The 26723-nt window shown below is 52.7% G+C and overlaps 2 protein-coding genes across 3 annotated transcripts in view; both read right to left on the bottom strand.

Annotated features, from left to right (window-relative positions):
* The window catches only part of BSN (bassoon presynaptic cytomatrix protein), a 100642-nt gene extending 99265 nt beyond the window's left edge, over positions 1-1377 (bottom strand). Inside the window, exon 1 of the mRNA XM_075096452.1 lies at positions 1119-1377. Within this exon, the coding sequence (XP_074952553.1) occupies positions 1119-1300 (182 nt within the window). The 5' untranslated portion in view covers positions 1301-1377. The remainder of the gene's footprint in view (positions 1-1118) is intronic.
* Positions 1378-5587: 4210 nt separating this feature from the next.
* TRAIP (TRAF interacting protein) lies at positions 5588-26531 on the bottom strand. 2 transcript variants are annotated; one of them, XM_075096481.1, is made up of 15 exons: positions 26304-26531; positions 24993-25050; positions 23647-23730; positions 19511-19550; positions 16728-16855; positions 13949-14043; positions 13222-13335; positions 12207-12294; positions 10539-10628; positions 10228-10316; positions 8832-8987; positions 8586-8634; positions 7974-8099; positions 7378-7428; positions 5588-6006 (listed from the first exon to the last, which is right to left on the bottom strand). In XM_075096481.1, exons 1-15 carry the CDS (start codon positions 26399-26401, stop codon positions 5875-5877), a joined length of 1398 nt encoding a protein of 465 aa, XP_074952582.1. In that variant the 5' UTR covers positions 26402-26531; the 3' UTR covers positions 5588-5874. The 2 variants fall into 2 exon arrangements, with proteins under 2 accessions (XP_074952582.1, XP_074952583.1); XM_075096482.1 differs by having other exon boundaries at positions 5588-6002.
* Between the last annotated feature and the right edge of the window lie 192 nt (positions 26532-26723).

The raw sequence follows: 26723 nt of genomic DNA, 5'->3' as shown, positions 1-26723 counted from the left end.
AGTGGCTCGGCACGGTTCCCCACAAGGTTTTGCACCGATGACTCCTGGCAGGGCTGCGCGTCCCTCCTGTTACATAACAACCTTTCACATTTGGTGCCAGCTCCAGTTGGGGTGGCCATCATTGGGGTGGCCACCTTTGGGGCACTCGCACACCTCAGTGCTGTCAGCTGTGTGCCACCAGGCAACGTCCCCCCACCCTGACTGGAACCCCCAGTCTGGGGCTCCCCAACCATGAACCACATTCCTCCCTCCTCCTAATCCTGCTCCCTCTGCAGCTGCCCCAGTCCTTGCTGCTGGACCTCTACCTGCTGGGCAGCACCCACCTTTCTCCTGCCCCTCAAAACACTGCAATCCTCACTAAAGGCATGCCGTCCCTCTCCCGCACCCAGCCCCAGACCACACCCTTGCCTTCCCCCAGCACCCATGGGTGTCCCTGAGCTGCTAGCTCCCCTGGGGCTGCACCCTCCTGCCTTGGGTGCCTCTGTCTTCTCCCTAAGCCCCATCCACACCCTTGCCTGCCTGCAGCCCCTTCCATCTCCCTGTCTGCACCCCACATGGCTGCACCCTGGTCTCCCATTGGTTCACGCCCCTTGCACACCCCTCTCGTACCCCACCTGGCTGCATTTGCCTGCGTGCACCCCACAGACCTGCACCGAAGTGGCTGCTCCTGCTTGCGTCCCCCCAGCCACCCCCTGCACCCCAACCTGCTCCCTGCAACCCACAAACCCACAACTGGCATGCCTGTGCCTGCCACACCAAAAATGCTCGTGCCCCAAACCCCCACATGCAATGGTACCCAGCTCTGCCCCACGCATTTGCACCCACCCATGCCCCACGCACCCTGCCAGTGCCTGCACCCCACACCCCAACCCCACACCCACCCACAACCCCACAGCCCATCTGCTCACGCGCCCCACGAGCCCCCGCCCCGCCTGCTCCCACGCCCACTGCACCTGCACGCCACCCGCCTGCCCCCCACCTGCTCCCGCGCCGCATGCACCCCCACGCACCCCCGCACCATGCCTGCTCCGGCCCATGCACCCGTCCACGCGCCACGCGCCCCTGCCCACTCCTACCCCCGCGCCCCTGCCTGCTCCCGGCGCCCCTCGCGGACTGACCTGGGCCCGATTGCTGGCGCGCTGCCCGGGAGCTGTCCGCCGCCGCCCGGTGCTGAAGGCGTCCTGGCGGCGGCGGCGACGGCGGCAGGCGGCGGCGGGGCCCCGGTGGCGGTGGCGGTGGCGGGCGGCAGCTGCCCGTCCCCGTCGCCGCCGCCGCCCTCCATGCTGGCCTCGTTGCCCATGGCGGGCCGGGCGGGACCGCTCCCTCAGCGCAGCGCCGCCTCCGCCGCCATCAGCCCCGCGCCGCCATCGCCGCCTGCCCCGCGCATGCGCCGCTCCGCACGCCACCCGCCCGCACCGCGGGCACGCGCGCCGCCTGGCCAATCGCCGCCCGCCGCCCCGCCCTCAGTCCTCTCCGCCTGCATGTGCCCCCCCGCCCCCGCCCCGCGGGAGTGCGCCGGAGTAGCCAATGGCGGCGCGAGGCGACGCCGGGCGCGCGGAAACGCCCCGCCCCGCCCGGCCCACCGGCCAATCGGCGCTCCGCTGCGCCCGCGCCCGCCAGGCGGCGCCCCGCAAGCTCACACCCTGAGAGCCAATGAGCGTCCCGTCTCCTGTGAGGTCACACACTCATGGCCAACAAGCGCTCAGTCCCACATAAGGTTACAGCCTGACAGCCAATGAGCACCCAATAGCCTGTGAGGTCACAGACTGCTGCAGGATGTCACACACTACTAACCAATGAGCATCTCCCTTCCCTATGAAGTCATGTGCGGCTCCAGGATGTCACAACCTGCCAGGCAATAGGCCCTCTGCTCCCTTGGGAGGTCACAGTCTGCCAGCAAATAAGCACCTTCCTCCCCCATAAGGTCATGGACTGTCCCAAGATGTCACACCCTGGCGGTCAGCGACTGTCCCACACCCTTGTGAGGTCATGGACTGCCCTGGGATGTTGCACCCTTCTAGCCAATGATTGTTGTGCTCCCTGTAAGGCCACAAGCAGTCCTGGGATGTCACACACTACTGGCCAATGAGCATCCTGCTGCCTCATGAGATCATGGGTTGTCCTAGGAGGTCACTCACAGCCAGCCAATGAACATGCAGCTGCCTGTGAGGTCACAGGCTCCCCAGTGAGGTCACACAGTGCCTAGCAGGTAAGCACACTGGCTCTGATGTGAGGTCACGGGCTCTCTGGCAAGGTGATTGAGACCTCAGCCATCCCAGTCCCCCACAAGGTCACACAGTGCTCAGCCAGTGATCATTGTTGCTCTTCCATGACGCCACAGGGACCAACCAGTGAGCTCACACGCTCTCCCTAATATCTGGGCTCAGGCAGCAAGCACCCAGCTTCCCCAAGGGGGTCACGGGGAGCCCAGCCAAACAGCAAACCCCTTCCTCATTAGGTCACAAAGCGCTCAGCCAACAGGCGTGCTCTGTCTGCATGAGGTCACAGGCTGCCTGATGAGGTCACAGAGCACAGGTGCCTTTGGGAGAGCTCCTGCCATGCACCGGGAAGGCACAATTACACCTCATCCAGATCTTGCTGGTGTTTAATGAGAGGCAGCACTAATTAAAGCTCCCGCCGGTAGCAGAGCACTGCTCCTGCTGGAGGCAGGCAGGGGCACAGGCACCAGCCCAGGGGACACCCTGAAGGCCGAGGGCCCCTGCCCGCCCAGGGGTCGCCGTGCCGCGGGCTGGCCCCCCCCCCCAGCCGCCTGTCCCTGGCTGCTTGTCCCCTGCTGCCACCCTGCGGCCTCACCCTCCCTCTCCTGCGGCAGCCCCCACCCTGCCGCCAGGATCGGGCCCGGTATGGGGATGGGAGCAGAGGAAGGCCCCCCCCGGGGGGGCCCGAGCTGCCCCCACACCTGCTCCTCGGCTCTGCAGGAACAGGGATGCTGCGCCCGACGTTTAACACCAGCTCCAGCCCTGGCAGCAGCTGCTTTTTAGAGGCTGTGGGCATGGTACCTGACATCCTCTCCCACCTCTGATGCCATAGAAATAGAAACTGGCTCCAACACGCCCCTGGGAGACAGTGCCTCTGCCCCTTCTCCACCGGCTTTCATGCCCCGTGCACCCCTCCAGCCCTGGGAGCAGCCATGCCTGTGGCAGGGGCTCACTGCTGATCTGCTCTGGGCCAGGGGTAGGATGTAAAGCATGTAATATGAGGAAGGCAGCTTTTGAGGAGCTGAAATCATTGCTAAGCAAGAGGAAAAAGGCTCTATTTCTGGGAAGAAGCAATGTGTAAGCACAATATAAAAGAATTACATCAGAAGCAGCTTCCACAGGAAGTTGGAGAGTGCAGGAATGGATGAAAGGGGATCAGGACTGACAAGATGGCCAGAACAGAAAAATGAACTCGGTTTGTTCTGGGGTTTGTTTGGTTTTTTTTCTCCCAAACACAGAAAACTCAAAATATCCCCCCGAAACTCAAGGGAGGTTTGAGCAGCCACCACAGCTCAGGCAGTGCCCAGCAGCTAAATGCCCAGCCAAGGCATGCAAGCCCTGGCTTAAGCTTGCCTTTGTGCCAAAACCCAGGAAAGCAGTTCAGGTGACACTGGCTTAGGAGACGATGGGAGATGGAGGAAAACACCACCCAGGCACATGGCAGGCAGAGCCAACATTAAGTAACACCAAAATGAAGGCCCTTTGCTCACAGCAGTCTGAAGGGGAGAACTTTTTGGACTGGGATGAGTTTATTTTCAAATAGAAACCAGATTGAAGATGCCAGCTCATACAGGCACTGCTGTCCCTGCTGGAGGGGACACTGGGCTATGCAGCCCACAGGGCTGAGCTTTGCAGGCAAGCCGGACCCCTAGGCCTGGCTGCAGGGTAGCCCCAGGGCTGTTGCTGAGCAGGGGACAGGGCTAGTTTGATCAGATGCAAATCCTTTCCCCCTGGCTCTGACAGGTCACCAAACTGGGGCTAAGAGCAGGACAGCCCCAAAAGCCCTTCTCAATCCCTCCACTGCAGGCTGGGACCAGCTCTACCTTCACAGGCAGATATTTCACCAGCTCTCCAGCACCCCAACATGGAAGCCTACATTCCTCACAACCTACACACCCAGATCTCCACCACCACCTTCTTAAAAGGGGCTCCCTGAACTTGCTCCAGGGCCCTCAGACCAGAGAAATCTAAAACAAGTCTTTTTTTTTTTTTTTTCTTTTAGCACACACAGGATACCCACCTTGCAGGGACAGGGGCACCACACAGGAGGATCAGTAAAAGGCTCACTGCAGAGCCTCTCCCAGGCTTCTCTTCTCCAGAATTAACTCTGCTTGATTAAGCCTCCCTTCCTTTGCCCAGACGTAGTTTCCCAGCCCTCTGAACTCTCATGCTTGTCCCAACTCTCCACCCATTCCATGTTGTTCAGCAGTCAGCCTCAAGTGATGCAGGCAAGAAACAACTCATGTTCTGCAGGCGTTTGCCTTGCTCATGGCCCTGGGGACCAGCACCACTTTCATCCCAGCTTCACCCCACCACAGCCCTTCCCTGCAGCAGGAGCCCATCTCCTGAGAGGTGGCACCAAAGGTTTCAGGAGGGTCAGGCTCATCCATCACCCCTTGCTCAGCACCTGAGCTCTGCCCTCCACCCTGAGCTGCAACAGGGAGGAAAATGCTCAGAAGCCAGTTGTGTTAACAAGCATGCACACAGCAGTATATTTCATTCCCTAAAGACATGTTTTCAGCCAGTCCAGGTACTGAGGCTTCCAGCCTGAAGCAGCTGGCAATAGGAAGCATCACAGATTTGTACAGTACAGAGCCCTGTTGTGAGGTACCTCACCAAATCTGTTCCTTGGAGCTTGAACAGCCCTGCTTCAGCCATGGGGCAAGAGAGGAGCTCCTGCCCCATGTCTCCAAGCTGAAGAACTCCAGACAGGTTCAGCCCCAGTCTCCCGCTCCCCTGAAGGGAGCCATTCATCAGCACTTCTTCAGGCCGTTCCAAACCCTCAAATCACTAGGCAGACCAACTACAAAAGAACAAAATACCTCTACAAACTCATTAAAAAAATAGAAATTAATAAACAAGTTTCACAGCAACACATGCCAAGAACAGAGGTCACATCAGCACACCAGTGTCCCTCTTTCCAAGCAGGGCAGCAGGTCACCCCCAACACCCACCTCCCCAAATCACGAATTTCAGTGCCAAGTCTGCAAAACTGCAGTGGACTTCATGGCCCAAACAAGGGCAAGGCAGAACATACCCCCCACACACTTTGCCTGTGCATGTCCCCAACCCACGCAGGCCCTGCAGAGGGAAGCTGATCAATTTGATGATGAACATGCAGCCACCCTGCAACAACACGTGCCAGGGCTGCCCTGCCCTGTGCACATTTTTTCCTCCAGGAAACTTTGAGCTATTTACACCAGGCACAGAGCTGGTCCAGGTCCCTTCTCCCCGCTCTTGCTCCAGACTGACATCCCAGATACCCTTCCTGCATCTTTAGCTTGCGGCTGCATCTGAGAAGTGCAGTTCCACCTGATGTCAGAGAGCCAAACAGCAGCAGCAACTGTAGAGCTCTGAGCAGGCCAGAAGATGAGAAAATCCTGTTTATTCTGCATGAAAATACAAGGAAGGAGGAGTAAAATGAAGGGGTAAATCAGTCCAAGCTTTAGCCGGAGGCTTGGTCTTCTGTTGGCTTGCTGCAAGGCCAGGATTCTCCCCAGAGCAGCTCAACTCACCCAGAATGCATCATCAGTGCTTCGCAAATAGTAGCCCCCTGCACAGCAGTGGTTGTGCATTGCTTCGTGCTAGGCTCTGGGCAAGTGTGCTCTATCCTGCAGCCACCCTACCCAGCTGCTCCCTGGGAAGGCAGGGTCTCTCACTGCAGGAAACTGTCCAGTCTGGCTTGGCTGCTGCTGGAGAAAGATGCAGAGGGAGCTGCAGATGCTGGCCTGGAGACATTCTTTTTCTTGCTCCTCATTGTTAATGGACGGATTTCTGCCAGGTCTGTCTGGAGGTAAAACTGTTAAGGAAGGTGCAGGCTAATGCCCTGGGGACATAAGTGATCCAACACCTGCTGCAGACTAACCTGAATTACAGACCTGGGATGTAGCCATACATTTGCACCCAAAGAAAGACTCCCTGCAGGACAGGCTCAGCTTTGCCCCTGACTCACAGCAGCAGAGCTCAGGCATGCTCCTGTCCCATGAGTCAAGGAATGCTTCCCACTTCTATGCTACCCCTTTGCACACAACACAGCATTTAAGCAATATCTATCAGAGCTTCAAGACTGACCCTGCATGTCAGAGCCAGGGCACCATGCAGGGACAGGCACAGGAGCCAGAGCCCGCAGCCTCCTAAGGCAGAGCAACCCCATGGGATCAGCCCTTGGAGCAGCAAGTCCTCCTTAACTCCCATGGCACCATACAAATCTTCAGAGACACAGAAGTGGTAGAAACTAAACATCACTGAACTGGAAATGGTCTTCACCAGCCACTTGCTGCAGCACTGAAAGGCAGGTGCAGGCCATGCTAGCAGAACCACAGGATTACACTAGCTAGCATATCTGTAGCACTCAGGCTTAGAGAAATGAGCTGCTCCTCCACCAGCCAAGCGCAACAGGCAGTGCTGGGATAGTTTCCCAGCTTCTCCGTTCACCATGGCAGCTAGGCATACATCTGGCCCCAGAGATCTGTCTCAATCATCTCCCTGCCATTGGCTACCTCCACTCCTCCACAGTGAGGCCACAGAAGCAGCAGCCCAAGGCTTCCAGCTCATCACTTCTTCTCTGCTTCAGCCTCCTGCTTTTTTACAAAGAGCAAAAACCCTCTCAAAACCAGCACCAGGAGCTAGAGCAGTGTCAGAGCCAGAGGTGCAATACACACCACTCTGACAGTACTGCCTGGGGAAGGTAGGTGAGGGCCAGCCTCTGCACAGGAGAGGACATTGCTCCTGCATGAGGAGTGGGAGTCAGCAGCTCGCCACCTGCTGAGTGAGCTCAGCCCAGCTGCTCCTCACCTCCTGCAGGGCTGCCCACCAGGACAGGCATGGCTGTGGCTGCATGGGCTGGCAGGCATATGGCCAGGAAGAGGCTGTGCTATACTGCTGCTCAGAGATCCCAAAGGCATAGGCAGCCCCTGCAAGTTGTACTGATTTCTAGTTGACATACTACTTTGAATGAGCCACCTCTGATAATGCTCTCAGCATCAGATACCTTCACTGAGCTCAGACTTGTTCAGAGTCACAGAGAGAAATCTGACTGTTCCTTGAGGGTCCTAGCCCATTTTTTGTTGACTGGGGGGCAGGACTCCCCAAGGTGGCTGAAACAGAGATGAGGTTCCCACAGCATCACTACTGCCATGTGAGCTGCAGGAAAGGATACAGTCTGTATGAACTTTGTTCTGCCTCCCAAGCCATCGTACCCCATCCTCACCTAGGAGAGAGAAAGAAATGAGCCTGGAGCAGCAGCACAGAGCCTTGGCTACCTCTCCTCCTCTTGGTTACAGTGAAGTGGGAGACTTACAGGCCACAGGATCTTGGGAGGGGTTACAAGCACCTGGAAGCACTCAGTACTTATGTTAAGCCGTCACCTTCAGAAGAAGAGACACCCAAGTGTATTAGTAAAGTTTGGGTATCTCGGGCACCTTCTGAAGAGAGCTGAGCCTTCCAAGCAGCAGGGGGCTTATGATTTTGTCACTGGGACTGAGGAATATGAGGAAAACACCCCAGGCTCCAAGGAGGTGGAGGAATGGGACATGGAGGGCTATTTAATCTGCTGCCAGGAAGGGAATGAACATCTGTCATCCCTGGAGCTCTGCAGAACTGGGAAGTAGCCAGGTCATGCTCCAGGATTTATTTTCCACATGCTGTATGCGGGAATGTAAAAGCCTCATTTGCTTCCTTCTGTAGGGTCACTTCAGGACAGAGGTGCACAGTGCCAACCCTCGACAAGCTCACCAACTGGACAGTCATACTTACAGTGCCCATGTTCTTGTGGTGACCCAGCAAGCTACCCAAAAATGGCTTCTTGGAGAAGACAGAGTTCCTGATGCATGCTGGCAAGAGTCCTTTAAGAGCATCATCCTCTAGATCATCTGCCCAGTTCTGTCCCACAAAATAATGAGAAAATCCCTTTAACCAGCATGATCTGCTGAATTTAGTCCATGTACAGGGAGCACTAATAATGCAGACAGCTATTTAGGGTAATAGTCACTGATGTACCATGTCAGGCCAAAGAACAGCAGCTTCAAACATCCCACTGGGGCTTATGTGGAGGCAGCACCTGGGAGGCAGGACACTGCACCCAGCAAGCCTGGGAGAACAGCCCCCATTTGCAAAGCACATCTGAGGCAGGAAGAAGCACATGGGTCCCCATCCTCTCTCTCTCGCCCAATTACAGGAGGCCTGAGGCAGCAACACAGTATTTCTAGGAGACTGTCAAGCAAAGCACTTTGAAGCGTGTAATGTGGTTCTATAGATGGGCCAGTCTACAGTCACAGCATCTCCTACATGGAGAAAATGGGTCCTTTGTCCCAAGCTCGCTAAGAGCAGAATAAAAGAGGTGATACAGAAAAATCAAGATCCTTTTACCTCCGCTGTTTCCTTCAGAGCTTGCTTTGCCAGATTTACCACAGGAGGCCTGTAAGAAGCCCAAGGAGCAAATCAGCAGAGATTTATTGTTCAAGTGGAGCTGGCAAGGACAGACAAGGCCAAGCAAATGACAAAACTTGCAGCACGACACAAGGCAGCTGGGGAGCTATCTGATATCACACAACAACTTCCAAAGAAGCATGACTTTGATGTGCTTTCGAAGCAGAAAGAGAAGGGAGAACTCACGGCTTTTTATCCAGCTTCTGCCTTTTTGCAGGGCTGAAGACAGATCTGCAGGGCTGATGTTCAGGGGTGTCCACATCAAAAGTAGCATCTAGATTGATCTCATCGCTGTGGGCTGGGCGATGGAGCTTTGGGTGCCGCAGTTCCACAGGAGCAGGGCTGCAAGACCATGCAAAATGTCAGCCATCAGGAGGCCACTGGCTGCCACCCAGCAGACAAGAGGAAGACAGAGCTGAACGCTACGCAGTTGAGTTGCAAGACAGCAGTGGGACCAGGAGCAGAGCCCCATTCTGCTTACCAGTCACAGGAAGGACAATCCAAATCCCAGAGTTTATAGTCAATGTCCCAAACTCCTGTTCACCCTCGAATGGCCTGTGCTATACAGCAGCACCCTGAGCCCAGGGAAACACACTGGCACACTGCTGCTCTGTGTACACAACCCAGCTTGCTATACTGGGGTAATAGCACAGGCTCCTCAAAAGAAAGGCCTTGATAAAAACATAAAAGGTGGCATTTTTCAGGCTAGATTCCTCTGCCTGGCAAAGATCTCCAGTCCCCACACACCAGGGCACACTCACTGGAAGGTCAACTCTGAAGTAACCAGAACAGAAGCTTTAGGGGTACTTCCCTGGCAGGACACAGTGGCAGAGTTTGTCAAAACATAGCCTGTTCTTCCATCGCTTCCTGACCCAAACCCTCCAAAACACGCACTTCTTTCAGGTAAGCCAAACACCATCTTGTCAACAAGAGAAAAACAAAAGAGGATACAAAGAGCAAGACGACTGCACTAATGCAGTGCCTGCTAGACCAGTACATCTGTGTACAGTTGTGGTCCCAGCTATACAAAAAGGATGTGGACAGGCTGCAAGGGGTCCAGAGAAGAGCCACCAAGATGATTAAAGGACTGGGAAGCCTGCCATACGAGGATAGGCTGGGAGAACTGGGTTTTTCAGTCTTGAGAAAAGGAGGCTCAGAGGGGTTCTCATCACCATGTACCAGTACTTAAGGGGTAGCTACAAAGAAGATTGAGACTCCCTTTTTACATGGAGTCACATGGAAAGGACAAGGGGGAATGGACACAAGTTGCTCTTCGGGATATTCTGATTGGACACAAGAGGAAAATTTTTCACAGTGAGGACAGTCACCATTGGAATAATCTCCCCAGGGAAGTGGTTGACTCGGCCACGTTGGACACCTTCAAGAGTTGTCTGGACAAGGGTGCTGGGCCATCTTGTCTAGACTGGGCTCTTCCTAGAAAGGTTGGACTAGATGATCCCTGAGGTCCCTTCCAACCTGTGATTCTGTGATCTCTGCCTCCCCACCTAGTTAAACTGTCAGCTCTTTCTTTGGACCCACCATCTCCATCCTCAGCCTGTATCGGAGGATGCAATTCACTAACCTTTCAAAGACCAGTCGACTGAGTGTCTCTCTGGTTACAGATGGGACTTTCAGAGTATCCTGCAGGATGTCTATCTTCTTCTTCAAACTCTGGAGGGAAAAGGGAAAGCAGACAGCACAATAAAGAAAGATTTAGTAGCAGATATTTTACCCCTTTTCTGTAAATCAGTATCAGGTGGAGCTCAGAGGCGGGTCAGGTAAGGTGGGCTGGGTAACCTAGTCACTGAGCAAAAGCCAGCATAACTCCTGGCTTTGCAACTGCAGGCCATGGCCAGCTGCCAGTTACTGCAGACCAAGGAATTATATTCTCACCAAGATCTCATTGTCCGCATTCTTCAGATCCTTCTGCGTGCTTTTTAACTCCTCCTTTGCCTTCTCCAACTCTGAAACTGTCTTCTGCAGCTGCAGAACAAGCAACCCCAAACAGCAGAGTGCTGGTTATAACGCGTAGGTAAGGGAGGCTGCAGATCCCCCATGAGAGCAGTGTGCTCTGCAGCACATGCCACTTTTCCATTCCAGGGCTCAGTTTTCCTATGGCAGTCTGACCAACCTCTCCTGTATCAGAGCAAACCAATGTCTGTCCATTTCCTCAAGCTGCCTGCAGAGGGCTCCCCCGGGCTGCTTGCCCAACACAAACCTTTCTATAGCATTTCCCAAGCATTTATGCCTGATGGTGACAGCTTTTCCTTGCTCTAACACTTGATGGCTGCATTCTGAATTCCTGCAGGACTTTGGACACATCAGGGCACAGGAGTTACAAACCACAAACTGGAGGATGGCTTTGCATCAGCAATACTGGCACATGGACAAGCCTGATTCAACAAGGAAGCATGCCAAGAACAGGGGTCAAGAAGTGGACTGCTACCACATCACAGACTTTTGTGGGTTCAGGAGTCTGGGCCAGCCCACAAAGTGCCGGTACAGTCAGCTCTCTATCAGCCAAGCCCAGAGCCCTGAGTGCACTGACTTGCATCCTCCTGACCCAAGCCAGTGATTGCAGTTTGGCACTGACTCAGCTAGAAGCAGGATGATTCCAGCAGCGGCACCTCATGTCAGGGGTTGACTCCCTTGGAGAGCAGCACAGCAATCTGAGAACATCCTTCTTCATTTGAGGAGACCACAACAGCTATGGCCAGGTAAGAAAAATAGGCCAAATCCACCCACAGTCTCTCATTTTCTGAGCTTGGATGCAGGCATGCCCCAGGGAACCCCTGCGCCTTGGAGACCAAGGCTACATGCACACACTTTTCATGGAGACTTGCTTGCTAATGAAACTGACAGAAAGCAATTCCCAACCTGAGCTAAGAGAGCCCAGCCAGGCCTGGAGCAGGGGAGCATGGCAATAGAGGCATATCATCGGCTCCAAGCTCTGCGCCAGGTCAGGACCAGTCTGGGGCAGGCTCTGTGCAGAGCCACATGTGTTCTCAGTGACCTCTCCTTCCTGGACCCAGCATCACACAGGAACCCTGGCCCAGTTCAGTTGGCTGCAGGCGCAAGGCTGGGTGTGACTGTAGTTGCGCCAAGCCAGGGCAAGCCCTGCTCAACTAGTGCTGGCTCCAAACCCCTTCCCACCTCTCCTAGGGGCCTGATTCTGCAGCAGGAGCAGCTGGCAGCTGAGCAAGCTCACACTTGGCAGTGTGGCAGGATGAAGGTAGTGCTGCTTCCAGAGCTCAGTGGAAGCAGCAGAGTACCTGTGTACTACTGCCTTCCAGTCCAGGCTCCCTGCCAAACTCTGGCTGGCTCTGCACATGCTACCCCACCAGTGTCCCCAGAGACTGCACGCCTGACAACAGCCCATGAGCCACTCACCGCAGCATCACACCCTGACCCAGAAACCCCAGCCTGACACTTCCAACACCACCCATACCACTCAAGTAGTGCTCAATGTGGGAGGGCATCACTGCAGAGGGCTAGGGCCACAGTTATTGACAGGGATCTACAGACCAGATGCCACCCTGGCAACTCACACCCTCCCTTTACCTTGCTATTGACAGAAAACAGCTCCTTCTTCAGCTTCTCTGTCATCTCACTAGACATCTTCCGAGCCTCCTTCAAGTTTTCGTACTCCCTTCAAAGAGACCAGAAGAGTCATACTGTTTATGATAAGATTGATCTAGAACTTCTCAGAGGCAACCTAAGACCCTTAATTTGAAGCTCTGCAACTGTAGAGCAGCCAGAGAAAACCCAGGAGACACAAAGCCCTTTAGGGAACAGAGCTGAGCATACTAACACTGACCAACAGCATGTCAAACATACCACTACACCATAAAAAAGCTGCACAGGATACCATGCCTGAGAACAGGGCATGAACAGAATTCACCAGCAAAATGGAAGCCAGATCCAGAGACATTTTAGTTGCCAGTGGAAAAGACAGATGGACAACAAAGCAGCCTCCATGCTAGCAGCAAATAGGGGACTTCAAGTGACTTTTCAGAGGCTTCACACTATTGGCCATGCACATTCACTCCCAATTACACCACAGGGACACTCGCCTCATTACAGTTTATCAAAGTTGCAATTATTCAGCTGCCATCAGAATGGACCCAAAGAAGCTGTGGTTTTGCCCAACACGACCAGATGGATTTCCAGGTAGGGGAGGGCAGCACTGCAGATTCCCCTTGCCAGAGAGTGCCTGAGGCAACAGCTGCCCAGTGCAATGCAGCAGAGGGTACAACCCAGAGCCCCATATCCACTCATTTCCCCCTGGGCATGAGAGGAGAACAGAGGGAATAATAATCATCACCTCACAGGTGCACTGACAACTCTGGAAACAGTTCCCATGGTGACACACATGTCACTACAGTGACAACAGAACAGTTTGGTGTGACAGGCTCCAATATAGGTCCCCAGGATCTGTCAGTCAAAATCCAGTGGAGGCCCAAACAGGCAGCGAGAGACCCGCAGTGCCTGTGTGCCTGCTGGTTCTCAGCAGAGGGTCTTCCCTGGGCACACCCAGTACAGCACAAGCCAGCCATGCCAAGCCCACAGCACCTACTTTTTCAGTGAGACACAATAGACTGCAAGCTGTTCCACCGCTGCCTGCCCGACTCCCATCTCTCTGATCATCTCCTCCACTTCAGGGCGCTGGCTCTGAAGCAACAGCTCAATCCTACACAGAAAAAAAAATGCCCTCAACTTATGAGTTGAGCTGGGAGAGAGGCTGGAGTCCTGCTTCACCCACAAGGAACCGGTGCAGCCTAGGCTCCTGCTGCAGGTACTCCAGATGTTGTGGCATTGAAGAGAGAGACAACTTCCCCACTGCAAGCAGGTCTTTTTGCTAGGGAAGACTAGCGCTATGTGGACAGACTAGAGAAGGGGCAACTGTACACACAGACTGCACATGGGGCCAATGGTTCAGCTCTTGGGCCTTATAGCCCTGTTGCTGACTATTCCTGGGCTCGGGTTCTGCCCCAGCATCCTCTGATAACACAAATGGCATGTAGCCACACTCAAGGCACTAGAGATGAGGCCAGTCTGTACACAGTACCATGCCTTGCTGCTGTTTAGGGACAGCAGTCATCTGGAAACACAGTAGGGGTAAGAGCTCCAACAGGCAAGGGCAAGCCTGCTAATGCAGCAGTTTCCCAACTTACAGGGTAAGATGACCCAGAATGTAGAGGTGGATGTTGCAGCAGGCACAGCAGGACTCCTCCCTCCTGCTCTGAGAAGGGGAGAGGCATGCAGCCCAGGCTGCAAGGCCCAGGGAGAGCCTGGGATCTCACCGCTCCATGGTTCTCAGCTTGTTTCGCAGATGGCGGGCCTCCTCCTTTGAACTTCTGTTATCCTCCTGCTGCTGCTCCAGGAATTTCATCTGCTTCTGCAGAGAAGCAAGTGCATACAGACTGCTAGGAAGGCTCTAGGGATTGTTAGAGAAACATCCTGGCTTATGCGCACTGCAGGCAACTGGGAGCATACATTGGCTCTTAATGCTATCACCACCTCAGCAGCCCAGGATTACAGTGAGTTTAGCTCCCTCCCTCCTGCACCCCTAGCTCAGCTCCTTGCAAGTGCAGCAGGGTCTCAGTGCTAATCGCAAGATGAGTTTGGCGCTGAAACCACATCTTAGCCTCCTTTCTGCTGGAAGCATTTGTGGGCCTGTGCAGTACCCTGTCTGCAGTGACAGTTTGTTTTTCAAAAGCAAGGGAGTCCATGGCAAGTGAACCTTGCTATTGATTTTTCCTCCATGCACAGCTGATCACTTTGCTTTAGCCTCCCAATTCTCTTTGGCATTAGCTGCTTAAAACATAAACGGGAATGATGAGTGGGTCTCTTCTGGGAGACCACAGCCAAATCAGACACCCACCCAGTCACTTCTCTCACCAGCCTGGAGAGTCTGCAAGCCTCAGGCTCTCCAGTAGTAGGCAGCAGTAACAGAGAGCCTCATCGGAGCTCAAAAAGCACAGATCTGCAGTGTGACAGAGGACAGGGAAGATGGCCTGAATTAGCACCATCCCAATAAGCACATGTTGTCTAGGTTTGTGTGTGCCTGGGCACCTCGCACATCAGCTTCATAAGGCTCTGGGCCTGGTTTCAGCACAGTAACTCCAGGGAGAGGCCTAGCCAAAGACCATTGCCTCAAACCAGGCAGAAGTTAAAAAAATTTTATCCACTTCCTGCCACAAACAAACAGCTGTGAAACTGCTGGGACTTTGCAGAGAAACAGTGTTGCAGACTCACTCTTGCTTAAACACAGCCCATCTTTGGCTCTTCCTAAGGGGAGTTCACTACACTTCAGATCTCCAAAGCAGCGTTTTGTGCCAGGTTGCAGTAGAGTCCCTAGCCTCACACAGCCTGAAACAGCAGCAAACTCTCACACAAAGGTTCAGCAGCAGCTGACAGCCCTAGCAGAAGACAGGAACGGCTTGCAGCCTGTGGGCTTGACCTGCGTCACAGCTAGTTAAGCCTGTATTTTCACTGCAGAAATTTAGTGCTTTAATCTTTAATGATGCAGTATAAGACAGTGCTTGACATTCAGCTGGGAAAACTTGTATACCACAGAAAAGATCCCTAATCCTTCTGCCCTGCCCAGTTTTCATTAAAAGGATTTAGCATACACAGAGGGTTTTGCAAGAGGTAAGATAACCAGAGAGCCTCCTCCTGAGGTGTCTGGCAGGAAAGCCAACCACAGAGATGTTGAGTTGAGCAGCAAGCACTGGCTCCCACAGTCACAACTGTTTCTGCAGAAGTAGGGAACATCAGAAGCATCCTGCCACCGGTACAGCGAGGATCCCAGAAGCAACTCTGGCACGGCACTGCCTTTACACCCAAGCAGGTTGGATATAATCCAATGGTCAGGCAAAAAAAAAGTTGTGCTGGCTCACAGCAAGGCCTGTCTGGCATTAATTCCTTACTATCTCTCCTTCCACCCTGTGACAGCACTCCATTGCTGGTGTCAGGCAGACCTCCCAGACTGGTTCCTTCCAGGGAGAGCCCAGCTGCAGGTGGCATACAGCATCTACAACTTATCTACAAGCTCTCCCTGGGCCACTTGGCCTTGCAGGTCAAGGAACCTGATGCAGTTTAGGCTATTGGGTCAGACCCGTAGTCCAAGGAGATCTTGGGAAGAGCAGTTGACCCCTACCCTGCCTTTCAGCCTGCAGCTCACAACCCCACCTACCTAAACCACATCTTCTTGTGACAGGCACATCATCTTCATGCAGTGGAAACTGCCCATCCCGGCCCACTACCAAGGCAAGTTGCTCTGCTCACTACAAGACATCCCAACAAAGCAGCTCCTATTCTTACTCTCTTCCACTTGCTGTTTACGCACAGTACATGACTATACACTGAGTCACTGCACGCTGAAACACAACAGGAATATTTGATCCCTGGACTTTACACATTACTAACCTAACTGAAGGAAAGCCCTGGCAACAGAACTGAAACAGGAGAGTTAGATGGATCAAATCCCACTCAGCTGAAGCTTGCAACTCCCCCTTCATATATTTCAGTTTGATTTCTCCCCCAATCAAATAAACTAATTTTCCTTGAATCCTGCCTGGCCTAAACCCATTTCAAAAGAACATTCTACCGCAGGGAGCCAGTGTTTCAGCAATAGGGCACTGGGGCCAGTTCCCACTCTCTGTTCATGCTGCTACCTTTATGATCAGCACCGCCACTTCATTAGCAAGGCTCAGCCAGCATCCCTCAGGCTGGGCTGGCATCTCCCCCATACTCCACCAACCTCTGCCTTGAGCATGCAACCACTTGTACGCAAGCCACAGGCCTGGCTTTTATGCCTCTGAATCACCCTCGGGTGGAATGCACTCAGGACCTTCAGACCAGCGACACTACTCACTTTGGATTAATAAACCAAACATGAAACCCCAGCTACACTGCCCTCCTGTCATTCAGAGATCAAGGAGATGGGAGTCTCCAGGCACCAGATCCAAAATCCCACCAGCACAATCTCTTTATTAGCAGGGCCCGCGGAGGTCAACAAAACTAACACCAACCGTGCAATGGTTAGTGCTGAAGTTCTGCTGGGGATGGGAATGGTACCTTGAGAGAGGAGCACAGCATCTCTGTCTCTCCCAGCACCTTCTGGAGAGACTCTATTGTGGCATTGCGCACATCCAGGGCGTCCCTCAGCCCATCCACAACAGCCTGGCATTCTCGCTTCTCTTTCTCTGGAGAAGAAAAAGGAAAAAGGTCATGGCCTGGTAACCCAGACATCAGCTGCCCCACAGCAGCAGGAGCACAACAAACAGACACTGCTTGCAGTCTCAGGCTCCAGGCTACGAGGAGTTGCCTGTTTCTGTAGAGAGTCATTTCCCTAAGTGCTGCCTGCACCAGGGTCTGTACGAAGCAATTGCTCTCCCAGTGCCAGCAGGCTTCAAAATTTTCTTTACTAAAGATAACAAGTTCCCTTTAATAGCTTTCCACTGCCAGCCCTGCTAGCATTAAGCTGATGCATCTTAACTCTTGCATGCTTTCACAGACAGGCTTGCCCAGGGAAAACTGTTCTCGAGTTACACCGAGCTGCCACAGAGCTGAAGAGCTGACCCCCGCAGACTGTCCTCTCCACATGGAGCCTTAAGTGCAGGGAAGCCCTCTGGGGGCCATGAGGCAGCTGCATACAGCGATCCACCATGCTGCTGCATCACCATGTTCCTGCAACTACCCTCACGATGGCACCTATGTCAAAGGGCAGGAGGCAGTAAAGCAGAGCTCTGCTGGACACTGGGGACTTTGCAGAACATGCAAGAGCTTATGTAGATCCCCCAGAGCACCCACTTTTTGTGGGACACAAAACCTTTGAGTCCTGCTGCCCCTCCCCTCGCAGGCAATCCAGGAACAAAGCACATGCCTCTGACCACCAGAGAGAAGGTGATGGGAAACAACATCAGATTTCAGTTTGTTTTGCCAAGACAGGTGAAGAACAGCTCACAAAGCAAGAACCTTCATCAGGAGCTGACAGACCTAAGCAGGGAACAGCCAGCACCACTAGAAAGCTTGAAGCAGTTGGGCAATGAGGGGAAGCAGCAACCTCTCTGTCTAACCCTGCTGAGAACAGGGTAAAATCTTCAGCTCATCATCTTCCGTCTTTGCTAAAGTTGACAATGGCTCCAGCCTGACAAGACTGGAGAGCAAATCAGCACCTTTCCAAAAAGCTGTTTCTCCTTGCAAGCAATCCAGTTTCATACTGTGCCACCACATCCCATGGAAGCATGACTTTCAGTGCAGATTCACTGCTTGATCAGACAGTAAGAGCCATGTGGGACTGGGGAAGAAGAGAGGAACATACCCCAGCAGAAGCACGCAGGTGGCTAGGGAAACACAGATTTCTTCCTAAGTAAAATGGTTTTTCTCCATTCATCTGAATAACCCTTCCTCACCAGAGGCAGCACTGCCTGGAGATGTTCCTCTGCATTTGCACAGACTCCACACCCAAAGAGTTAGGGCTTCCCCGTTCTCCATTCCCAGCTGCCCAGAGGCAGATGGCAAGAGTCAAACCTCCGCATGCTGCAGGAATGGGTTTTCAGTGCAGAGTGCCTCCCACAGCACTTGCTGGGTCTGCTCAGAGCTCCACACCTCTAGAGCCATTTGCAAGCTGATTAGAGACTGGCAATTACACAGCTCCTCTACAGCACAGAGCACATCTTTAAGTAAAGAATTTATACACAAGAACCACCAGAGAGCACAGTGCCCACAGCAAAGGAGGAGGAGGTGGGAAGGAGCTTCTCATTTCCAGTATGAAAAAAGAATGGGACAGGGAATGTCAAATCCAACCTCTACTCACCAGAAGTCAAGATGATGAGCGGGCCTTCAAGCAGTTTTTCTTGGATAACTTCCTAGCAAGAATCCCAGCCACCTTCCCAAGAAGATCTGGCTCTCTACCAAGTCACTAAACTCAACCAAGCTGGCAACAAAAGAGGCCTCAGAATAGAGACAAGCAGACCATCCAATTCTGTTCTCAGGCTTAGGACTGAATCCCCAATCTACTGGCTATTCATGTCTGTCTTGTGCACGCAGGGGAGGCAGAGGAAAGACAACTCTCAGGGCGTGGGTGAGCCCCCAGCATTCTTTAAAGATTTTTTTCCCCCTTCTGCTAGCATCCTTAGATTTCTGTCACTCAGACTGACATTTTCCTTTCACTGCTCATGACTCATGTTCTGATGACAGGCTGCCTACAGACGATGCTTAAAGCCCATCGACAAGTCTCCAGGGCTTTTGCTTTTCCTGCCTCCCTCAAACATCCTCTAAAATTAAAGATGGGAAAAGTGGAAGCGTGCACACACTGAACTCCATCTGCTCTTTGCGCGACACATGTGGCACTGCAACAGTCAAACAAATCCAAAGCCTTCCCACTGCTGATTGGGCACCACTTTTACCCCCTCATCTGTTAGAAGGAACAAGCCTTTGCCACGTGCAGCTGTGAGTTACCCAGTGAGCAAACCAAGGGTTTTGATTTCAGCAAGCCTGCTCCAGATATAGCTGTGCTACACTTTTGTAGCTTGTGATTAGGAAGAGGGGAAAAATAATTGTATATATGTCTCTAAACTTGCAGAGAGCTCCCCAGTTACAGCAGAGCTGGGCCAGGCTGTGGCTCTGTCATACAACCTTTGTACGTGGTACATATAACCTTAGGTGGTCTCAGCTCTGAAAAAGCTGAAGAAGCTGCTCCAGCAAAACAGTTTGCAGCCTGCACCACACCCTCAGCTTCAGAGTGGGGTGGGCTCTGCATAGGGGTTCCTCAGACCTGGACAAGCCACCTAACACAGGCAGAACCCAGGACCTGCCGATCATGGGCTGCAAATCCACCACCAGCAGCTGGAACTCACCTTTCATGGAAAGCTGAGCCTTCACCTTGTCCAGTTCATTCTGAAATACAACACAGAAAACCCAATTAGGAAACTCCCTGCAGAGGAGCTTTCACTAGATCTTAAAAGGACAGAGAGGTTTCTCAGGAGGACATTCGCACTTGCCAGGTGCTAAGAAGAGAATGCAGTAACAGTAAGCACCAAGTTACAAGCAAATACTATCACAGGGAATGCAAAGAGCACCTCCAACTGGCATCCTTCAGGGGGAGAAGAGAAGATCCCAGTTTTGTCTTAGCCTTGTCAACCTTGCGTTTCTCACACTGTCAGTCATCTTGTTTTAGCTGAATAATTTTGGAAGGTTCTGATGGAAACAGGAAATCAGACAGGAACAATTTTTATAACATTTTACCTAAACAAGGCAATAAGGCAGCGATGTTGCCAGACTAACTGGATTGAGACTTGCTTTGAACTGAAGTGAACTCTAATCAGGTGCAGGTGAGAGAGAGATGGGCATGTCCAAATGTCTGAAAAGGTATCCAAGCACACCATCAAAAGGCACCAGCTAGCATTCTGACCAATGCTGAAGTCACTGCAGTTTGAGATGCTGATATGAGCTAACAGGCCAGTTGAATGGCCATAAACAGATCACCGATCATAGAGTCATAGAATCGTTTAGGTTGGAAAAGACCTTTAAGACCATCAGGTCCAACCGTTAACCTAACACTGCCAAGTCCACTGACAAACCAATCCATACCAAACTCAGGGCACATAACATCTCCTGGATGCTACATGAGTCTGGGGAAGGTCAAATGTTTCTAGCACCTTCATTAATGATCAGAAAGAGGCAGCAAATGCCCCATAGTTTACATTATAGACAATGAAGTGATATGACTTATGAACACTGGCAATAAGCCAAAGTAAGTATAGAGAGGTTACGAAGGGCAATATATAAATACATATGTATGTGTATATATATATAAAAGAGAGAAATACATACAGGAGAGAGTCAACAGAAGACGACTTGAAAAGCTGTGTTAGAGAACTGCAGAGGAAAGCACATAACAAGTCAGGCAGGAACTGCAGTGGAATAAAACCACCATAAAATGCCAACAAAGTACTGAAGCAGAGCACACAAATCTGTGCAACCCAGAACGCTACATGCAAGTCTGAGCTGAGAATAGCAGCACCAGTGACAACGGATCTGACAGGACCAGAGCTAAGCTCCTAAGCTCTGCTAGTGTCAATACAGGCAGGAAAGAGAATATGGGATTGTAAAGCTCAGTAAGCAGAAGGAACTAAATGCAAAGCCTATCAGAGCTGACTTGGATTTGCCCCTGGGGGGACAACGGCTGGAGGGCTGACATGGAGTTAACTGCTGCAGGAACTATTCTGGAGCAGCTTTCTCAGAGTCCTACTCTGGAACAATTAGTGAGCTCACAAGCTGTGCTAATTAGCACGATAGCATAGAAATCCCAGGCTACTGCAGGCAGCTAGGTAACATTACTTCATTCATCAACTTAATCTGAAAACCCTCATCCTCCACCACTGTTCCTAAAGGCTGCTCACAGTTTTCACTCCTCCGATAGAAGCTCTCCTCTCTCTGCCAGCCTGGGTTACAAGACCACATTTCCCCAAGATCAAATTAGTATATCCTGACCACAGACAGCTGTCCTCGCAGGTTTCTTATCTCCCCAGCAGGTTTACAGGCAGGAATCATCCTCCTCCTGCCTCCTGTTTGCCAAACCGAAATCTCCTAATCTCCTTTGGAAGAAGGGCTCTCAGGTCCCCAGATCACAGGCGACTGGAAGTGTCAAGTTCCAGATGGCCTCACCGAGGTATTACACTTTTCCTGCTCTGGGAACAGCTACGCGGAGACTTCTGATCACTGAGGACCACCTTTAAGAGCAATACAGGATAAACGCAGGCTCAGCACCCAGAAACACTTGTACATGACACAGTGTTCAGCCTGTGGTCTGCAGCTACTCCAGGAAACCAAGTTCCCTCTAGTGATTCAGTTGAAACCGATGCCTGGTGGGGTGAAACAAAGCAACTCCAGCACTCCTTTGATCATAAACATTTCAGAGCAGACCAAGAGTGAGGAACAGCACCAAATACAATTATTATCCAAAAGTTTATTTAGATAATTCTGCAACAACAGGAAGAAGTTTCAGATTACGAGGGAGCTCTTCCAACTACTTGTAACTGGGTGTTAAGACTGGTTCTCAGAGGAGCAGCCCAAGCTCGTCTCCCCAAGACAACAAGTGGACCACAGCTACACACTCTGCTTCCTAGCACATTGAAGCCACATTCCCTTGCCCCAGTCCAACCTTTTCATGGCAGGAGGCCAAATGCTTGTTTCGGGACATCTGTGGGCTGCACAGATACAGCTCCAGTTGATTACAGAGCCGAGTACCACTCTAATCCCAGGCTTTAGCAAGGATAGACAGTGGTTGGCAACAACCCCTGGATTTGGTAGCTTTTTCAGGTGAAATCACTTCTGGCTGAGGTAGTCACCAATTCTTTTTGCAGACACAACTCCAGCCTAAATGGACATTAAATCCCACCCACAATGGTTGCCCATGTTCTTAAGGTGCTCCATGTCCTCCAGAAACAAGGCAGCGCACAATATGGAACTGGTGACGAACCAGCATTGGGTCAGCAGTAACCCGAATCAGTGCACAGGCCAGTAAATACCCAAACTAACTACACTAATCTACACAGATTATATTTGGTTCTTTCCCATTAGATAGTGACCTCAGCACTCTCTCTAGGAAAGCTGCACACTCAGGGCTAGACATTGGTCTGACAGCCACACAATAAACTTTGTAGGAGCATCAAGCTTGTGCAGGAGCAGCTCCACAGTCCTGCCCTTGAGCAAGGGAGCAGTCCTTCAGAACAGCCTGCCTGGAGGGGAAGACCAGGGGAACCCATCTTAGATCCTGGGGTGGGAGTGAGAGGGAACACAAAGCTTTTCTAGGGCAATTTTCTCCAGTCAACCCATCTCCGAGTCACTCATCTATTTACACTTGTGAGAACAGATCTGAATACGTACTAAAGGCAACATTTATCTACTCCAGGATGTTACTTTGCTTCTAGGGCACACTGTGTAAGCGCCCAGAGATGCTTTTTCATTTCCTTGGCACACATACTTTGGTCTTCAGTTTCTTTGTTAGCAGTCTTCGAGGATGACATTATAGTCTGGCTTTATTTTAAAAACATACGATATACATATAGCATTGTCATGGCAACTGCTAATTATGGTAATTGCTGCACATGCTGCTTCTAAACACAAGAGGGTACAAGCATCCCATTATACCAAGGTCAACCGATTACTTTTTTTTGGAAGAGGTAACTCCCAAGAAATAAGGAGCCATGCTTCATCCACGCTAAACAAAGGAGGAGAACATAGAACAGCCAGTCTGCGTTCATCCCTTCTCACCCCCAGCTCTCCGCACCTAAGGGTGGCATCTGGAGAACATCACCCAGCACCCCAGCTCCAGCCAGGTTCCCCACACAAGGGCACAGCCTCAGCCCTATCCACCACTGCTAGTGCAGCTGCAGGCAGTCCCTTTCCTAATTTATCTCAGGGAACCAAGACTTCATTACCACCCTGCCCCACTTCCTTACGGTCTGTGCAAACAAACCTACCTGCAGAGAAGTGAGGAGATGGCACTTCCTCTAACAGCCCCTTCTTTCCAGAAGGGTTAGCAGGGTGCACATGCAACCATCAGCAGTTCACTGCATTTGAGATTTTCCTTCTCCTGCCTTCTGGAAAAGCTCTGTAGCCTCATCCCCAAGGCTTTGAGACCCAAGGGAGAAGCAGCAGTTGGATGTTTATTTGATGCTGCTTCAGGAGGTTTCCAGGTAAGGTGAGAACCAGAAGGAAGAGTAGTGACGCATAGGAGGCTTCTTGAGTCACCACACGAGATTTGGTCAGGGGGAACTCTAAATGACCACATGGAGACTTCCTTACAATAGAGCTGAGACTGGGCAAAGACCAAGAGGGAGAACAGAGACAGGCAGGAGACACTGATGTTCTTCAGGTCTGAAACACAACCACAGTGAGCACAAGCTCAGGAAGCAGCTGTTGGCAGCCCAGGCCACACTTCCAAAATGCCGAAGCATTGCAGAACAGAACAACCACCCAGTCAAATTACCTGCAAGGTCTCTGCATCCAGCGCTGTCTGCTCCTCCAGGGCAACATCAAAAAACAGCTTATTGATTATGTGTCTTTTGCTGACCTAAACACAGGAGACAGAAGAGGTTGCTGGACACAGGTGTAGAAACACAATGGATACGGAAGACAGCTGGAGGGGGAGAAGGTACCATCTTGTCACAAGGCCATGAAAGGCAAGTCACATGCTCCAGACCATTAGCAACGACACTCTGCTTTGGCCCATCAGCACAGCAGCAGACCCCCCCACTCAGTTTTAGGAGTGCAACTCCAGCCAAGCTCCTGGGCCACAGCAGAAAGATTCAGGCATTTCTGAATCGAGCACAGTCTGTTCTCTGGCAGCTAAGGCCCAAGCAGCTGACACTGAGCTAACACGATGCCAAATCCTAAGACAGAAGTACGTGCTGCTTTCTGAGGCAGAAGGTGCTGTAATTGAATTTGATAGCTCTCCACACCTCCCCCATGCAGCTACAGCTTTGTGTTTTAAGTATTATATACAGTCATGACACCAGCTAATTGCATAGTTACTGCTACATAAGATGTTATTTCGCGATAACTCCATGGTAACCCAGAGATGTAATAGGCAGTGAAGAACAGAGGGAATCAACAAGTCGGAGAAGGAACAAGGGCCAAGACCTTGAGAGGAAAAAAGAACCATGAACACAGAAGCCCAAGCTGCTGCTGGCTACAGCCTACATCTGAGTTGCGGCAACATCTCCTGCAGCCACTACACACCAAGACCTACTGGCAGCATCAAGGTTGGTAACACAAGGGACTTCAAAATTCAGGCCCTGATCAAGCTACCGGATCCCCAAGCCTTGACTTCCCATCTCAGAAGCAGAGCACATCCTACCTTCCCTCCCTCCCCAGCTTTTGCTTTCCTCAATGAAGGGCCAGGTGCTGCAAAGCAAGGACTCAATCACAAGAATCACGTGTAGCAGAATGGGCTGCTTACCTGAGAGCAAGCAGCAGAGTACTCTAGAAACACAAGTCAGATGCCCTGACTAACCCCTTCCAGCCCTTTCTATCATTATGGCAATACTTACTCAGCCTAAATAAAAGCCATGAAAACCCAGAGACCCTTTCTAGAAAAGCTACAATACAGACAGCAGCAGGGCACCCTCAGACCACCCCTTCTGATCAGAAGGGTTGCTGAGGGGAGTTCAGCTTCTAAGCCTTTGGGGAGAGCCTCAAGTGACAGAAGCCTCTCTATGCTTCATAGCATGAAGCTTTTCCTCGTATTACCCCAGGCCTAGGCCACAGCTCATCAGTGCCATTCACAGACCATTGTGCCAGAGAAACACAGAAGTACATAGGTGATGATTTTACCTGGATTCTGCACTGTGGGCAAGTCCGGCTCGGTGCTGTGTCAAACCACTGGATGAGACTGAGAAAGGAAAAGAAAACATATGGTACATCCTTAAAGTCCAGGAGTGCTGTTCCCATGGACTAGGTCCCAACTCACCAGGGGACAGCAGGATGTGACTGCTTTTTATGAACTACAAACAGAAATGCAAACATTTAGTCCAGAGGTGCAGCTAATGGAAACGCTGTGTTCCAGCACGCGCACTCTACCTTCACCTCCAAGACAATTCCCAGCTGAATTTAGCGTGCCAGATTATCTTTACCAGGGCAGAGTTTTTACAGAGCTCGGATCTCCCTAGGAGAGAGTCTTTGAACTACTATAGCTTCGTGGGAGCGAATGATCTGCAGACAGAGTGGCAGAGCTACTATATCAGGATAAGACAGCTGAGAGATCCCCAGTTTGGTCAGCTCCAAAGGGTGCTACCAACACCAAGCACGCATCTGCACAGCAAGGGAGGCAGGGCTGGTCTCTGCACGGAGATGATGAATGCAAACCTGCTGGGCTCCCCAGGAGAGCTAACAATGCATTTTGCAACCAAGCTACCATGCCAGTCAGAACGGTTTATTTTTGGAGCAGGGTAACAATCTGGAGCTGGCAGGTTACCTTTGAAAGCTCTCCCTCCTCCGCCGGTTGTTAGAGAGCAAGCCTGAGCTGTGCCACCAGTTAAGATGCAACCATCGCACCTGTGAGCAACAGTCCCTCTCCAAGTTAGTTAGAAAAGCAAATGCCTGCACCCTCCTGGCGCACAGAATTTATTTCCTCAGAAGAACTATTTCCTTCTGACACAAACACTTGCAAAACAGCTCCAGCAAAAGCATGAAATTGCCTGGGAGGCTTCGCTCATAATCTAACACGGCTCCTTCCAGATAAACACCCTGTGTAGGAGCGATCTGCCGGCACCAGCCCTCCCGGAAAAGGGAGGGCGCAGGCAGGGGAGCGATAGCGCAGCCAAGCCTACTGCGGCAGCTTCGTGAGCTCCCCCGAATCCCCGCAAAGCTGAATCGCTCCCGAAGGGGCCCGGGCCCCGGCCGAGCAGACGGACAAGGCGGCAGCCGAGGCCGAGCGGGGGAGAAGGGAGCCGCGGCCGGCCCCGGCCACCCAAAGGCCCCCGGAGCGGCTCCGGGGGAGGGGGGATGCCGGGCGGGACAGCGGCGGCCGCCCAGGGACTCGCCCCAGCTGTGGGAACACGCACCCCCGCGGGACTGACACCCCCCGCCCCGTTCCCCCTGAGCCGCGGCGGCCCCGCAGCGGGCAGGGCGGGGCGCGGCGCTCACCAGGCCCGGTGGAAGGTGTGGCCGCAGGGCACGGCCGCCACGTCTCGCTCATTGTCGAAGAAGTCGGAGCAGATGGTGCAGTGGGCGCGGATAGGCATGGCGAGGGCTGGGGCTAGGGCGGGGCTCGGCCCCGGTACTGGAGCAGCCTCGTGGCCCTGTACGATTCAAATCCGGCCGCGCACCCGCCGCTTCCGGCCCTGCCCGGATGTGACCTCACGGGGCGAGCGCGGGCTCCACTCCGGGACCGGGGGCGAAGCCTGAGTGAAGGGGGCGTGTCCTGCGGGGGGGCGGAGCCGCGCCCCCTGGTCTCCCCGCCCGTGTACCCTGAAGCCTAACGATGGCGGCTGGGCTGCCAAGCGCCTTCCCCGGGGGGCGACAGGAACAAGCTGCCACCGGCCCCCGCTGACCTTTAACCACTGG

This window comes from Phalacrocorax aristotelis, chromosome 6, assembly GCF_949628215.1.
Source record: "Phalacrocorax aristotelis chromosome 6, bGulAri2.1, whole genome shotgun sequence".
In the NCBI taxonomy this organism is placed as follows: Eukaryota; Metazoa; Chordata; class Aves; order Suliformes; family Phalacrocoracidae; genus Phalacrocorax; species Phalacrocorax aristotelis.
Note: the sequence above shows the minus strand (reverse complement) of the source record. Positions and strands in the feature narration are given on the sequence as shown.